Source organism: Paramormyrops kingsleyae, chromosome 24, assembly GCF_048594095.1.
Source record: "Paramormyrops kingsleyae isolate MSU_618 chromosome 24, PKINGS_0.4, whole genome shotgun sequence".
Taxonomy (NCBI): domain Eukaryota; kingdom Metazoa; phylum Chordata; class Actinopteri; order Osteoglossiformes; family Mormyridae; genus Paramormyrops; species Paramormyrops kingsleyae.
Window position 1 is genome coordinate 9,874,668 of NC_132820.1, and position 13,997 is coordinate 9,888,664.

The following is a 13,997-nucleotide window of genomic DNA, read 5'->3' on the forward strand; positions in this document are numbered from 1 at the left end:
CAACAAGACTTCCGTAGGATGAGAAGATGGAACATTCTGAGTGAAAACAATGCCTGTCCGTTCCTAAATGTTCAAATGCAAAAGTTTCAGTTATGAAGTGTACACTTGTGCATGTATTTGGTGGATGTTTGCTTAAGTATTTACAACCTTTCCTGACTCGTATTACCATTTTAGTCATTTGCATTTAAACAAAAACAATGGAAATCACAAAACTGAAGTTTTTAACGACCATACCTCTCAAGAGCTTAGACAAGACTCAAAACGGCTTGATTTCCTTGCCTCAAATCCCAGTCTATGCAAAATGAACGCTAAATTAAATGGCAGATTTTCCAAAAAAGTAACTCTGTCTCCCCCTACAGGACATAAATGCGACTGCGGGTCACGTTGTCTGCATATTAGGTGCAATTGAACCAATAATTTCGTAAACACATTTTATTTAAAAGGAGGAAAAATGAAAGTGAACAGATAAAATTTTAATATAAATATACAGTGTTAATGCACATAAAAATAACCACCTTTTAACAAAATTTTAAACGTTGAAGACTGTTACATATTGCATAACCGTGGGCCCGCGAATCCAACGAACTCTGGCGAGTCTTTGTCTGTACAAGAAAGGAATGTAGGCGAAAGGGGAACATACTGATACACAGGTTTAGAGAGATGCAGATCGTCCAAAATTAGTGTCTGTTGTTCAAGTAGTGAAAAATAATCGCGTAAAAAAAAAAAACACGTATACTGTAACACACCTCGGCTTTTGAATCCACCTGGCTTGTTTTGACCTGGTACTATTAAATCTATACCATAACTCAGTTTTATATCCCACTGACTAACGCACACGAGCCTACTTTCAATCACATGCATAACTGAACGTAAAAGGACGATTAAAAAAAACACCAAAAGGCTACAACTTGAAATATTAAATAAAAAGTTTAAATACAAAAAAACCATAAAATAAAATCACACAATAAGAAATAGTTCATGAGGCGAAAAGGAAAAAGGTATGGCATTTAAATCAAACTCTTGAATAACTCCTATTTAAAAATTACCGTAAAGTAGTACGTTACTTCAAAATAATAATTATACACATTAAGCAGTATGTCTACCTTCAAGCCTCCGCTAGCATGTTAGCGGAGCCTGTATAGTCAAATGGCATTCTTAACGTTAGGCTGTAAACCATAATTGCTGCGGCTGAGTTTGCCTCGCGGTCGGACCGCACACAAGCTCGGAGTCATAACGGCCCCCCTCCACCGCACGAAAAGGAGCGTACGTGCCAGGATGGCGTGAAGGGAATAAATATTTAAGTGCGCAAAACTCAATGAAGAATAAATAAGTTACGTTAAGTTACGCATTTCACCATTGTCAACTTCGTGGCAATCAGCAGAACGTGGCCTTAAAATATAACCAATAAATAACGGTTATAAATACAAATGTTTATGATCAGCATGCGGGAGAGCAGCAGTGTTGTACGGAGTCGTTAATAAAAATTAAAAAAAAGACACGACCCAATCTGTGCTTAATCGTGAAACAGAAATTGAGATGCAAGGAGCTTACAGATCTTGTGTGAGTAGTTGTGGTTGGGCTGGTTAGTTGCCCTCAACTCAAACCATAAAATGTCCTTACAGCAGGATGCAAGTTATGTGAAGAAACGGCAAATGTATCACCAAATATCGAGGCAGCCCACCTTTATCTGTTCCGGCCCCACACGTGAGTACAGACGGCCCTGGGGGCAACCTAAATTGGAAATAACGATCTGGGCCACAGACAAATTTATACAGTGATGTTATTTTTTTTTTTAAAAAGAGTAACCCTTACAGGAGAAAGAGGAACCTTAATGAACGAGGCGCTTTGTGTCAGGGCCAACTCACTGTCAAGCAGGAGAGTTAAACAATGAACGGTACAGCAAAGGCTAGCCATGGGTGGCACGGCGGTGAAAGGCTGCAGCCTTGTTCCTGGTAGGTTACTGGTTCAAGTCCCAGGAAGGGCTTCAGTAACTGTGAGGAAGAATCTTGAAACCTGAATCGCAATAGTATAAACATCCAAAAATATAAAACCAAGCTGCTTTGGATCAAAACATCTATGAAATAATTTATAAAAAACACACAGCGGTTGTTATTAGAATAATTATTTGTATGTGCATACAGATTGGGGGGGGGGGGCTCTGTGTGTTATGAGTTCAGTGGTATGGTACAGCTGCGTGTGTGTCTACGCAGCCACATCGGGGTGGGGGCCAGCAGATCCGGTCCAGACAGGGGTTGGTAGGTGTTTCGGGGGGGGACATTTTGACATCAGTCATCTTGTTATCGGGACAACCTCGCAGATCGTTTTCTGGTTTCACACACTCCGGGTGTCCCTGCACCTCGCTCGAGCTTTCTGCGGTACCGCCTGACCCAGCGGAGTGGGTGGCCCATTCCTGAACACAGGCTCTAGCACGTCTGGGCGAGCTCAGGTCTGCCGCTTCCTCCTGGGTCGGCTGAGCCAGCATGCCGGGTATGGTCACCTTCAGGCCCAGACCCGTGCCACCGGAGCCAGCCCAGTCTGGTCTCATCTTCTTAGCCATGCTGTCGGGTCGCTCAGAATCAACACTCCCACGCTTGCTTAGGTTGAGGGGCAGCAGCTGCTCTGGTGCCTCAGGCTGGGGGCAAGAGGGTCTGCAGACCTTGCTGAGGTCCTGGGCCAACAGCTTCCTGGTGAAGGAGTTCAGCTCGGAGGTCCCCATCCGGGCCCGCATGAGCTTCCGTACGTGCAAGTTGTCGAGCGGAATGATCTGGAATGATCCCACTGGACTCCTGGCATCAACTGGTCCTCCAATCTGAGCCCCGCCGTTTTCGGCGGGGGTCCCCGCTTTGGCCTGGATGAACAGGACAGGGGGCCGGAGGGTGGAGCCCAATGGCTGGGGGGCAGGGCTGAGGCACTCCTCGCCACTCAGCCCCAGGTGGGCCTTGAATAGCTCGAGGGGGTGGAAGCCTTTGTGGAGGGAGAGGGGTCCGAGAGCCAGCTCAGTTTTTGGCTGAAGGGGGGGTAAGGATGCAAGCTGCACCCCCCCCACCGCCCCGTGGGCTGCTGCATCTGGTGCCGAGGGGACTCCATGCTGCAGCGGCACAGGGGGAGGCTGAAGGGGCGTGTCCTGGGGGGGCGTGTCCAGGGAGCAGGGGGGAGGTGCCTTCGGGGGGGAGCTCCCCACCTGCCGGGCTTTCGCCGTGGCTCGAACCTGCCGCCGGTTTGGTCGACCCCTCCTCCGAACCTCGACACCCTTTGCTCCCACCTTGCCCTCCTGCAGGAGAAGGGAAGAGAGATATAGAAAAAAAAATGCTGATTTTCCAGAAGGTCAGATGATTCTCCTGACCGTATCCCAAACCATTGCAGGATTCCTACAACAAATGGGTGGAGGATATTTCTACTTCTGGAACTCACAGACACAGATATAATCTTCTAGACTCCCCATAGAACTATTCTGTGCTAAAAAGCACCACCACACCCGTCCCAGAACCATCATGGCCGCCTGGACCCGCCCACCTGACAGGTTGAGCCGCCAACTCTCTTCTTGTGAACGACAGGGGGCGCCCTCGCCTTCTGCTGCTCGCCGCTCCCACACGGAGCCGCTACTGGGGCCCGCTGGGGCCCTGGTTTCCCTCCTCCGCTTCCAGTTAAATGCTGCTCGTAGGCCAGCATGAGCCTGTAAGGAAAAACACGCGTCAAACATGCCAAGGTCACTCTGCACAGCTCACGCTGAGCTGCTTCGGGGTGTAAGGCTTGTCCTTGGGGGTTGGGCCTCCTGTTCAGGCCTTGAGTGACATTGGAAACATCAAATGCAGAGCAAGAAGCTGCGGTGCGGGGGAGGGGGGGCATATCCTGTGGCCCCTGAGAACCAGATTCGGGAACCCCTGTCTATAAATAGGACAGATAATTAACTATTAATTGGACCAATTAGGCCGGAGAGGATTGACTGGGAGTGAAAAGCGGCAGACAGGCAGATCGCCAGGGACCAGGATAAGCAACTCTGAAATAGATCGCTGACAGAGGGCTCAGAGTAGAGGGGGAGGCTCGGATTGGGAGTGGCTAGGGGCGGGGCCTGGGGAGGCAGCGGCTCGGATTGGGAGTGGCTAGGGGCGGGGTCTGGGGAGGCAGCGGCTCGGATTGGGAGTGGCTAGGGGCGGGGTCTGGGGAGGCAGCGGCTCGGATTGGGAGTGGCTAGGGGCGGGGCCTGGGGAGGCAGTGGCTCGGATTGGGAGTGGCTAGGGGCGGGGCCTGGGGAGGCAGTGGCTCAGATTGGGAGTGGCTAGGGGCGGGGCCTGGGGAGGCAGTGGCTCGGATTGGGAGTGGCTAGGGGCGGGGCCTGGGGAGGCAGTGGCTCGGATTGGGAGTGGCTAGGGGCGGGGCCTGGGGAGGCAGTGGCTCAGATTGGGAGTGGCTAGGGGCGGGGCCTGGGGAGGCAGTGGCTCGGATTGGGAGTGGCTAGGGGCGGGGTCTGGGGAGGCAGTGGCTCAGATTGGGAGTGGCTAGGGGCGGGGCCTGGGGAGGCAGTGGCTCGGATTGGGAGTGGCTAGGGGCGGGGTCTGGGGAGGCAGTGGCTCGGATTGGGAGTGGCTAGGGGCGGGGCCTGGGGAGGCAGAGGCTCGGATTGGGAGTGGCTAGGGGCGGGGCCTGGGGAGGCAGAGGCTCGGATTGGGAGTGGCTAGGGGCGGGGCCTGGTGAGGGATTGGCTAAGGGCAGGGCCTGGTGAGGGAGGGGCTGCATTGGGAGTGGCTAGGGGTGGGGCCTGGGGAGGTAGCGGTCAGGGGAGGGGCACTCGGATGATGCTAGGGGAGGGGCCTATGTAGCTGGAGGAAGGAGTGTGGCTGGCTCTAGGAAGGAGTGGCTATGGGTGGGGCCTTAGAAGGGGGTGGCTGGAGGAGAGACTGTGGGCAGGGCTGGGAGGGCTGGGAAAGCGGCCGGCGTAGGGGCAGAGCGGCAAGGCTGGCATCCAACGCTCACTCACTTCTCATAGTGCCTCCTAGTGCAGGTGGCAGCGCTGGTGCTGCCCGGACTCCCCCCCAGCTCATTGTACACGCGCTTCCAGAGCCGCTGCGTGGTCACCTGCAGACAGCGTGGCAGACAGCGTCAGCGCGTGTGGATCCAGTCGCACCCGTCGCCATGTCTACAGGCTGAGCTATAGCTGTACTTCACAGTCATTTTCAGGCCTCATCCAAATGCGTGCAGGTCCTGAAATAAATCCTGTCTGTTTATGTGACTGTAGCCATACGGTTCCTGTTAGGGGAAACTGTCCCAGACCCTGAAGCATTCTGCCGCCTCAGCTGGATCAGGCAAAGTCTGAGATCGGATCACCAGCGAGGTGCATGGGGGGCCAAGGGCCCGGCAGAACCAGCCCACATCCCAGGCATCACGGGTAGGAGCACAAGGAGTACAGGAGCCTCCCAATTTAACCCCTTTTTTAATATAACACAATATACTCTCAAACATGGGCATAAATTATGGGGGGAGATGGAGGTTCTAACCCCCCCCCAAATAATGAAAATCAGTCAATTCAATCCCCCAATGCTCACCCCAGAGTTATGCCCTTGCCCCCAAATATACTTTTTCCTCAAATGATGAAGTCACATATCAATAGAACGCATTGCATTCTACGCAGTTTTTACTTTTTTTCCCCAACAAAGAAATAAAATTTAAGTAACTTTAAGCAAGTTTAACCCACGTAGACGGGCACGACGGTGCCCGACCACGTTACTAAGAGGCATGAAGACATCTCAGGCTCCCTCAGAGGAACGTCCAGGTTTGACGACAACGTGGTACTCACTTGCTCGTAACCTCCGAGCCTCTTGACGATGGAGTAGAGCAGGAAGAGGTCGACTGTGGAAACAGAGGCACGTCACCCCCTCAGCAAAGGGACATCTTTAAATAATAAGCACACAGGTTTATGGGTAACAGATGGTGAGAAATCTATTCTGGCTGGGGGGGGGGGGGGGTCACCCTCCAGTAAGAGATGCATGGAGGAGGGGGGGGGGGCAAGGAGGATGACTCACTCTTCTTAAAGCCCAGATTGGGTACTTTGTTGATGGGTGATCCTCTACTTTCCATGAAGAGGTAGAGCTGGTCCAGAAAGGGCTGCTCCTCGGGGTGGGGGAGCCAGCCCCCCTCCCATGGCAGCTCCACACTGCCCATCACGCTCTCCTGCCGAGGGGGGGGGAGGGCACAAGCACGGTCAGGGACACCCGTCACAGAGCCCAGCGCACCGACAGTGGGTCAGGACCCTATTCTCTAGTGTTCAGCTGATACATTAACCCAGATCTCAAAGCTCAGGAACAAAGTCAAGCCAGGATATCAGAACAAATTTTGCAGAATAATCCGAATTTGTCAAAGGATCCTCTATCCATGAGTTTTTTTATAAGATGTGGGACACGAAAGAATCTTCCTTTGGTTTCAGATCAGCTTCCCTGTATAAACCTACATCCATCCGGTGTTCTAACCCAAGTGATATGCAGTTAAAAAAAAAATGCATACAGACCTTCATTTTGTCGATCCAGGAAGCTACCGAATGGCTGTGGTTCTGAGATTCGGGGCCCTTTCCGTCACGGCCCCGTCGCTTGCGGGGTCGGCCCTTCAGGCTGAGTGAGGTGCACCCTGGGTAAAAGAACCACAGAAAAAGTTACACAAACAAAAAGACCGACAGACAAATACGGAACCTCATGCTCAGTCAGCGGTTACCATGGACACCACGGTTAACGAAACATTATACCAACTTAAAATAAAATACAAATGGACACGGTTACTATGGCAAGTAGGACATCCGAGCTGGAGGTGGAAAAACATTTTTAATTATAAATTCACACAGTCTCTGCCTGGTAACAGCACCATCATGATCACCAGACTGAATATGCCCCCCAACCCACCCCCCAATCACACATACTCACATGCCTCAACCCTCATTTTATTTTTAAATCCCTGTAACAGGGGGGACACCTTCCTTTTTCCCCCCATGCAGACGGTAATTAAAAAGCTTAACATTCCCTAAAATTTAAAACAGCCTGACAGTGAAAAGATAAACTGTGTAAAAGCCACGGCACACTTTGGGAATTAGAATCCAGCACCGTCTTTCATGTTTATTAGTGACGGGACTATCTATGGGCAGAGTCAGGGCTATAGGATCGCTGGTCCTAACTGAAAGCTGATTGGCCCCTGGAGTTCCACATCCCCTGTCACTCACCAATTCAAAACGTATCATTGGCTAATGATAAGGTCAGCCCCTCTGTATGAATTATAGCCCCTCCTGAGTCCCGGCCGGCGTCTACGCACCCAGCCGGGTCCACACACTGGCATTGCTGTCCAGCGTTGGGTGGTTGAAGGTGTCCCGGCAGTAGAGCACCCGCGTGTGGCGCAGAGCCGCCCGGATCCCGCCCAGGGCCAGGAGGTGCGGGTCCAATGGGGCGGGGCCAATGGCCCAGTCCTGCATTCGGCGCTGCAGCGAGCGGAAACGGCAGTACTGGGGGTAGCTGAGCACCTTCACGCGCCTCTGATCCTGGGACTCTGCTGGGAGAGAAGAGCCCACCCCTCATGAGTGCTGGGACCAGACCAAACAACCACCTGATAAGGGTCGCGACCCACACACTCTGATCCAAACCCCCCCCCCCCAACGAACCCAAATTTTTTCTCTCTCCAACTCAGCCTCAGTTATCAATTCATTAACTCATTAATTAGTCCACTAAGAGGTCATTTTAGCTCTTATTTCAGTCTTTCATATGAATAACAAGATTCTGCACTCAAACCTCAGAAAAAAAAAAAAAAGTCAGAATCATGCTCCACATACCGTCAGCCTTGTTGTCTTGTGGGTCGAGGCTTTTGGACGACTCGGCCCCCCCGTCCAGGCCGCTCCTCACGCTGGGATTGTAGCCTCTCGCTTTCCAGCCTGCCGGCTCAGGACACGCCCACTTGACCAGGTCTTCCACGCGGATCACGATCTTCCTCGACACGGCCAGCACCTCATCCTGTGGGGCAAAACCCAGCCCGCGTTAGAGCTAACATCGCGGCAGAGGACAGATCACCAGAAGATTCTGGGTTTGAAAAAGCTAGAGTCGTTCTATTGTAGCATTTAATAGGATATAGACTGCACAAGTGAATAAAATTCATAGCACCTCACCTTAACCAACTACAATAATACAGCTATCAGGCAATACAGTATAATCCCGTTATAGTGGACTCGCTTATAACGGAATATCGTCTATAACGGACAAACAATTTGGTCCCCAGGGCCGCTTTTAGCTGTAGTTTTGTTCGGCTATAACGGACATTCAGCTCCGCCTACAAGGCGCGTGGCGTGCCGGTGATATCCAGCGCAGATACGGAGTCGGGATTATTAATAGTCACGCATCTGGTCAGGTAAAGTTGGATTACTACATGTACAATATAATAATCTACACCACAAGTGTGACTGCTGGGGTGTGGCATGAGTAAATGGTGTCCTGTAGTTGTGTTCTGGCCATACAGCAACTCTGGATATAACGGACTTTGGGTATAACGGACTGTTTTGCCAGATCCCTTAAAGTCTGTGATAATGGGATTGTACTGTACTCCTCTACAAAAAAAGTCCAAAACCTCTTTTGAAATTCTTGTAATTGTAATAAGACTCCAAAATGATGGTTCTGGGAAGATACTCTATAAGCGGAATGCACTCCAAACACATGCAAAACAAACGTGGCTCCGAACAAACTATCATCTGACGACGGGGTCAAACGTTCGAGCAAAACATTCCCAAAAAAAAAAAACAACTGCTGTTTAAAACAAAAAATAAAATAGCGACTCAGCTGAACACAATTTTAAGTCCTGAAAGCCAAGAGATCAGCATCAGTAATTCAGAGTAAACTGACTGATGGAATGATGAATCTTACCTAATAATCTAATGTACTGGAGCAAATATTTAAACCAGGCAGAAATATGCAAAAGTTTCACAAAGCCATTTTGAGTTGCCATGGTGACAGCTTTGCGCAATCCGCTACAGCTAAACTCCAGCCCAATGCTGGGATAACGCTCACACTAACTCCCAAGAAGTAGTTATTTTAAAAAAAAAAAACAACTGCATAATTACAGTGCAGCCAAACACAGGACAGTGGGAGATGTACACATCCAAACTGCAGAGAATGAACTGCAGTCGAGTTTGTAATAATCACCTTTAACAGTAACTAGCGTTTCAACATGCACACAAATACCCCTGGAGGCTACAGCATTGACAAAAGTGTAAAACACAGAACTTCATTATTTACACTCATCTCAGGATGGGAATTGTATTTAAAAGGATAACACAGTCACCCCGACATGAGAAAGGATGAAAACATGAGCTGTTCGTGGTATTTTCTCAGAACAGAAACAGATTTCCACCAGAAAAATTAACTGGGAGGTTCATTTTCAGGCAGGGTTCTGGCAAATAAAATGGAAAGGAATTTTTATGCTGTTCTGAGGGGCGTTTTCCCTAGTTATCGCTCGTTCCGTGAGCGGCGCCAAAGTGTGAATGTTTCCTATTCACGATGGCCTTTATCGGCTTGTGTTTTTGTTTGCCAGACACAGTACATGTCTGAAGGACTTTAGTGAGCGTTAAAAAGCCATAACTACAGACCTGGACCAAGTGATCTATATATAGCCAAAATACTTTAAAATAAATTCGAAATTCCTGCCATTCTCCAATCTTTAACAACGGCCATAGATATGTCCTGCAAAGCGTAACAGCCATGTCAGCTCCGTTGAGGTGAAAACTACCGGATTCTCTTCTCTAAACAAGCTGCGCACTTTTCCTTGCCATACAGAACACTGGGAGGTATGTACTATTCGCTGGTTCCCACCTGCAGCGCTGGAAGCGCCTGGCGGACAGCAGAGGGCGCCATAGAGCAAGACTCACAATCAGAACTCTCACCCATGTCACATGTGACAGACAAGGCCTCAGCACTGACGCAGGTATCGACCCTCACCACACGGCACAGAGATACCCCAGACACCAACTTTCAGCATTATCTTTACACTTTTTTCCCCCAAATCGCATTAAACAAACAAACAAAACAAACGAAATCAAACAAAACTCAATGCTCAAAAACTTTACACAATAATAAATCAATTTGAAGATTTCTGAATTCATATTTTTAATGGTTGAGACAAGTAATTGGTGTTTTTTGTTTCTGGACTGAAACGCCTTGTTACGAAGGATGTGAAATTAGACACTGGGGTGAGTCTTCCAAGGGAGCCCCCCACCCCTCCAGTCCGCACAAACAGACACAGACACACACACAGGTTTGTAATTATATCTTTGTGGAGACTCTCACATTTTTAAACACTGAGCTGCGAACATCTGTTACCTGCTGCTCCCCGCAAACCATCTGCAGGTGTGAAATTACGCGGAAAAACCATAACAGAAAAAAAATAATAACATGCCCAGAATGAAGCGGGTCATATTCCTGTCATATCACACATTCGGGGGAGGGGGGGGGCATGCAGCAGAGGTTATGCAGAAGAATGTTGTTCACCTGCTCAGCGGCACCTGTCAATGAGCAGATTAGATTTATATAAATTTCAGTTATTTATCAGACAGCTTTAGTCAAAGCGATGTATGACTGAGATAGCGGGCGGGGTCAGACAGTCCCCTCACTCAATGGCGACATCACTCTGCCAACCCTGGAATTTGAACCAGCAGCCTTCTGATCACAGGGACAGCAGCCTAAAACCACCAAGCCACACTCACTGTGTGTGTGTGTGTGTGTGTGTGTGTGTGTGTGTGTATATACATATATACACACACACACATACACACACACACACACATACACATACACATACATACACACACACACATACATACATACACACACACACATTTGCTGTTTGCTGTTAGAGGACGTTACTTGGATGAAAAATTACATTTAAGGTACTTAAATGATGAACAGACTGTATTTGTTAGCAAACAATAAATTATTAATAATAAGAAGAAGAAGAATGCCTGCTGACCTCCCCATGCTCTCCCATGCGCCCTTTTGGTGTGTCTTCAGGTAGAAAGTAGAGCCTTGAACTGGCCAGCTGGTGGCGCTGCTCCCGGTCCTCCCAAAGCAAAGTGAGCTCAGCAATGCACGCGGGTTCATGGGGCGCACAGCGTACGAAGTACAACTCCCCGAGCCTCCACACCGCCGCTCGGCGGCCATCCTGGGCACTGCAGGTGAAGGACTTGTAGAAAGCGAAGGAGCCGCGCAGGCAGCAGGGGGCGCCCAACCACTGGGCGGCGAGGAACATAGTGATAAGTTAGGGGCGATTCAAATGCCAAAATACCCCGTATCACAGGATATGACACTAAACTGTAATTATGACGATAATGCATGGTTATTACTATTAATAAAAATGTATAACATTCCTAAAAGAATGGCCTGAAAATCCCATTAAAGTAAATATTAAAGTATAATTAAACGCCGATGGGGTATCATTTTACGCAACTTTTTAAAGAAGCGTTCCATACGTTTCATTTTAACCACTGTTGCATACCTAAACGCAACTTAAGTTGCTAAACAGTCATTTGTTCTGTCGCCATCTTTCCATTTATTACGGATTTATACGGAGCACACTGTTCACAAGCTTTTTCAAACTAAATAAAGAACGAGGGGAAACTAGGTGAAAATAATCGGGACATTTCTTTTTAATTTAATCATCGGTCGAGCCCTGCCTATCTAAACAAAACACGTTTTTGTTCCGGGAATATAATATGCTGAACAAAGTATAAATTGTCAAAAGCAGAATTTGATTGAGCCAGCAGGGAGACAACTTTCAGGTCGCACATTCACAGATCTCTCCACACACTTCCCATGACGCAAGTTAACATTTAAATCATTAATACTCACAAACGGCGATTTAAACCATACGTTTCTGAAATATCCCGTATTCGTCACAGTTTGTCAACAATGACAGGAACATGCGGCCATCTTTAGATCGCTCCACACTATGCAAATACCTCCCGTCCCTGCCATCCATGCATTTTCCCCAATTCAGCCATTGCATGCATTTCATCTGCATTGAAACGGCAGAAAATGGACAGAAAAGAAATGTCGCGCCCTTGCAGAATTTCCACATTACAGAAACCCATTCCAATGTATTAAACTGCTTAAGACAGCGACAATCTATTTTTTTGCCACATAAGACTAACAGTGAGATGAGTAATAATATTTTAAAAATAGTTTTTAAAAGTATATTTCTAAAAGTAAATATGTATTCATAGTTTCAATATTAATATATAATTTACGCATAGCCCTAGTTTTATTAAAGCTGCTTGCCAATCCGCGATGTGTTCACATATAAGCGAGCTTCACTTTTTCTTTTTCATTTATAAAATCTTCCACAAAATATGGCAGAGAAACCTTCACATCCATGTAGAAGAGTAGGGCCCACTAGCGGCGAGGCGAGGCAACGCCAGTGTTTAATAAAACTACTAAATATTCGTTTTGTAATATTCGTAAACATGGGCGTTTTTAAGAACTTAAGTTGCCTTCACTGTGCTGTGGTGGTCGTGGCATACATTAAATACAAATAAACTAATGTAGTCATAAATTAATGTTTAACATTTACATTTGATATTGTATTTCATTCTAAATATCGTTATATAATATCAAAAATGCACAAACAAAGAATTTTTGAAATCGTAATCTACTATTCAGAAGATATTTGGCTTAAAAAACAATACGATACAATTTAATAATCAAATATCACTTTTAAAATTGTTCTTTATCACTAATCAATTATCTTTAACAAATTATCAGAAAAAGGAAACCTAAATGTGAAACTGAAAACAGTGTTTAAAGGAATCTGTCAGTCCTGTAATCGTAAATGCAAGTGCAAAGTACAGTGTTTCCCTCCTCAGCATTCCTTTTGACTTCAAATATACAAAGGACAGAGATTTTTTTTTTTTACAAAACCTCAGGGGAAAAAACGACCATTGGTAGTATACTTAGTCAATTACTCCACCTACCAACCGTATTTCATTTTTTTAAATATGGAATTATAAATTGCATCGCCATGTAGCAACGTTTATCACAATATCAAATCATCTAAAAGGGCACGTCTAGTTGGAAAAATAGCAATAGGAATATGTAAAAGTTCAAGCCGCACTAAAAATGTATTTAGTATTATGTGATATGTGGGGGTGGGGGTAGAATGAGGACCTAAGTTGTCGACACGACACACAAAGAAATTAATCATTAACAGAAATATATGTATTGATATATCGGTATCAGATTAAAAAGTACCGGGTACTTCGTTATTTTTATTAGTGTCACTACGTATAAGCCGGTTCAGAGAAAAAATGATATTACGTTTTTTTTCCCCCCCAAAATTCAACTCAGCGTGTACAATTTACAGTTTCACCAAGTAGTCGGCTTATAGATTGAATTACAAATTCGACATATGTTACTTAAATAACTTTTCTCCATTATTGGGTAAATAATTATTGAAGAAGTTACCGAACATTAAAAATAATAATAATAATGACGGCGACGTAAAGTTTCTGGTAAACCTTTGACAGCGGGTCAAAGCGAGCGCGGCCGTGTTAAACCCGAAAAGAGGCATAAAGTCAGCTTTTGCTTTACCTGGATTGCATTCTGCTCCATTGCAGTCCGACATTCCCTTACCCCAATCCAGGGGCTCCTATCAAGTTACACAGCCGGGTACTCACCGGCACGCAAACAAATGCAGCAGAAGAAAAGCCTTCTCTTTCTCCCCCACTGTCTCTCTCTCTCTCTCTCTTTTTGGAAAAAAAAATAGGACAGGATCTAGGTGTGGCCAAATTCAGTTTGCAAAAGTACAGCTTATTGATAACGAGAAGGCTGCTATTATTTTATTTATGTATATAAAAAAACACGTTTCCCCCGCAGCACCCTTAAATCGCCAGTGACATTTTAAGGACGGTTTGCACCCGTTTAATAAACTGCTATGCGATGCGGGCAAGTTGCGCGTCTTAATTTCTGAAAAGGCTCGTATTAAAGCGCTGTGCCGAA

The 13,997-nt window shown here is 47.0% G+C and overlaps 1 protein-coding gene across 4 annotated transcripts; it reads right to left on the reverse strand.

The window, feature by feature from the left end:
- Window positions 1-417: 417 nt before the first annotated feature.
- LOC111860910 (uncharacterized) lies at window positions 418-13,992 on the reverse strand. 4 transcript variants are annotated; one of them, XM_072706597.1, is made up of 10 exons: window positions 13,676-13,992; window positions 10,975-11,235; window positions 7,799-7,976; window positions 7,288-7,521; window positions 6,500-6,615; window positions 6,018-6,165; window positions 5,792-5,844; window positions 4,976-5,073; window positions 3,514-3,673; window positions 418-3,271 (listed from the first exon to the last, which is right to left on the reverse strand). In XM_072706597.1, the coding sequence occupies exons 2-10, from the start codon at window positions 10,990-10,992 to the stop codon at window positions 2,174-2,176; spliced, it is 2,103 nt and encodes a 700-aa protein (XP_072562698.1). In that variant the 5' UTR covers window positions 10,993-11,235; window positions 13,676-13,992; the 3' UTR covers window positions 418-2,173. The 4 variants fall into 4 exon arrangements, with proteins under 4 accessions (XP_072562698.1, XP_023700852.2, XP_023700851.2 ...); XM_023845084.2 differs by having other exon boundaries at window positions 7,288-7,518; window positions 13,590-13,992; XM_023845083.2 differs by having other exon boundaries at window positions 13,590-13,992.
- Window positions 13,993-13,997: the final 5 nt, after the last annotated feature.

Coding starts and splice junctions, on each gene's coding strand:
- LOC111860910 (XM_023845083.2), bottom strand. CDS start 13,610: ATGGAGCAGAATGCAATCCAG. Junction 7,522..7,798: donor ACAAGACAACAAGGCTGACG/GTATGTGGAGCA, acceptor CTTCTCTCCCAG/CAGAGTCCCAGGATCAGAGG. Junction 3,674..4,975: donor ACTAGGAGGCACTATGAGAA/GTGAGTGAGCGT, acceptor TTTTCCTTACAG/GCTCATGCTGGCCTACGAGC.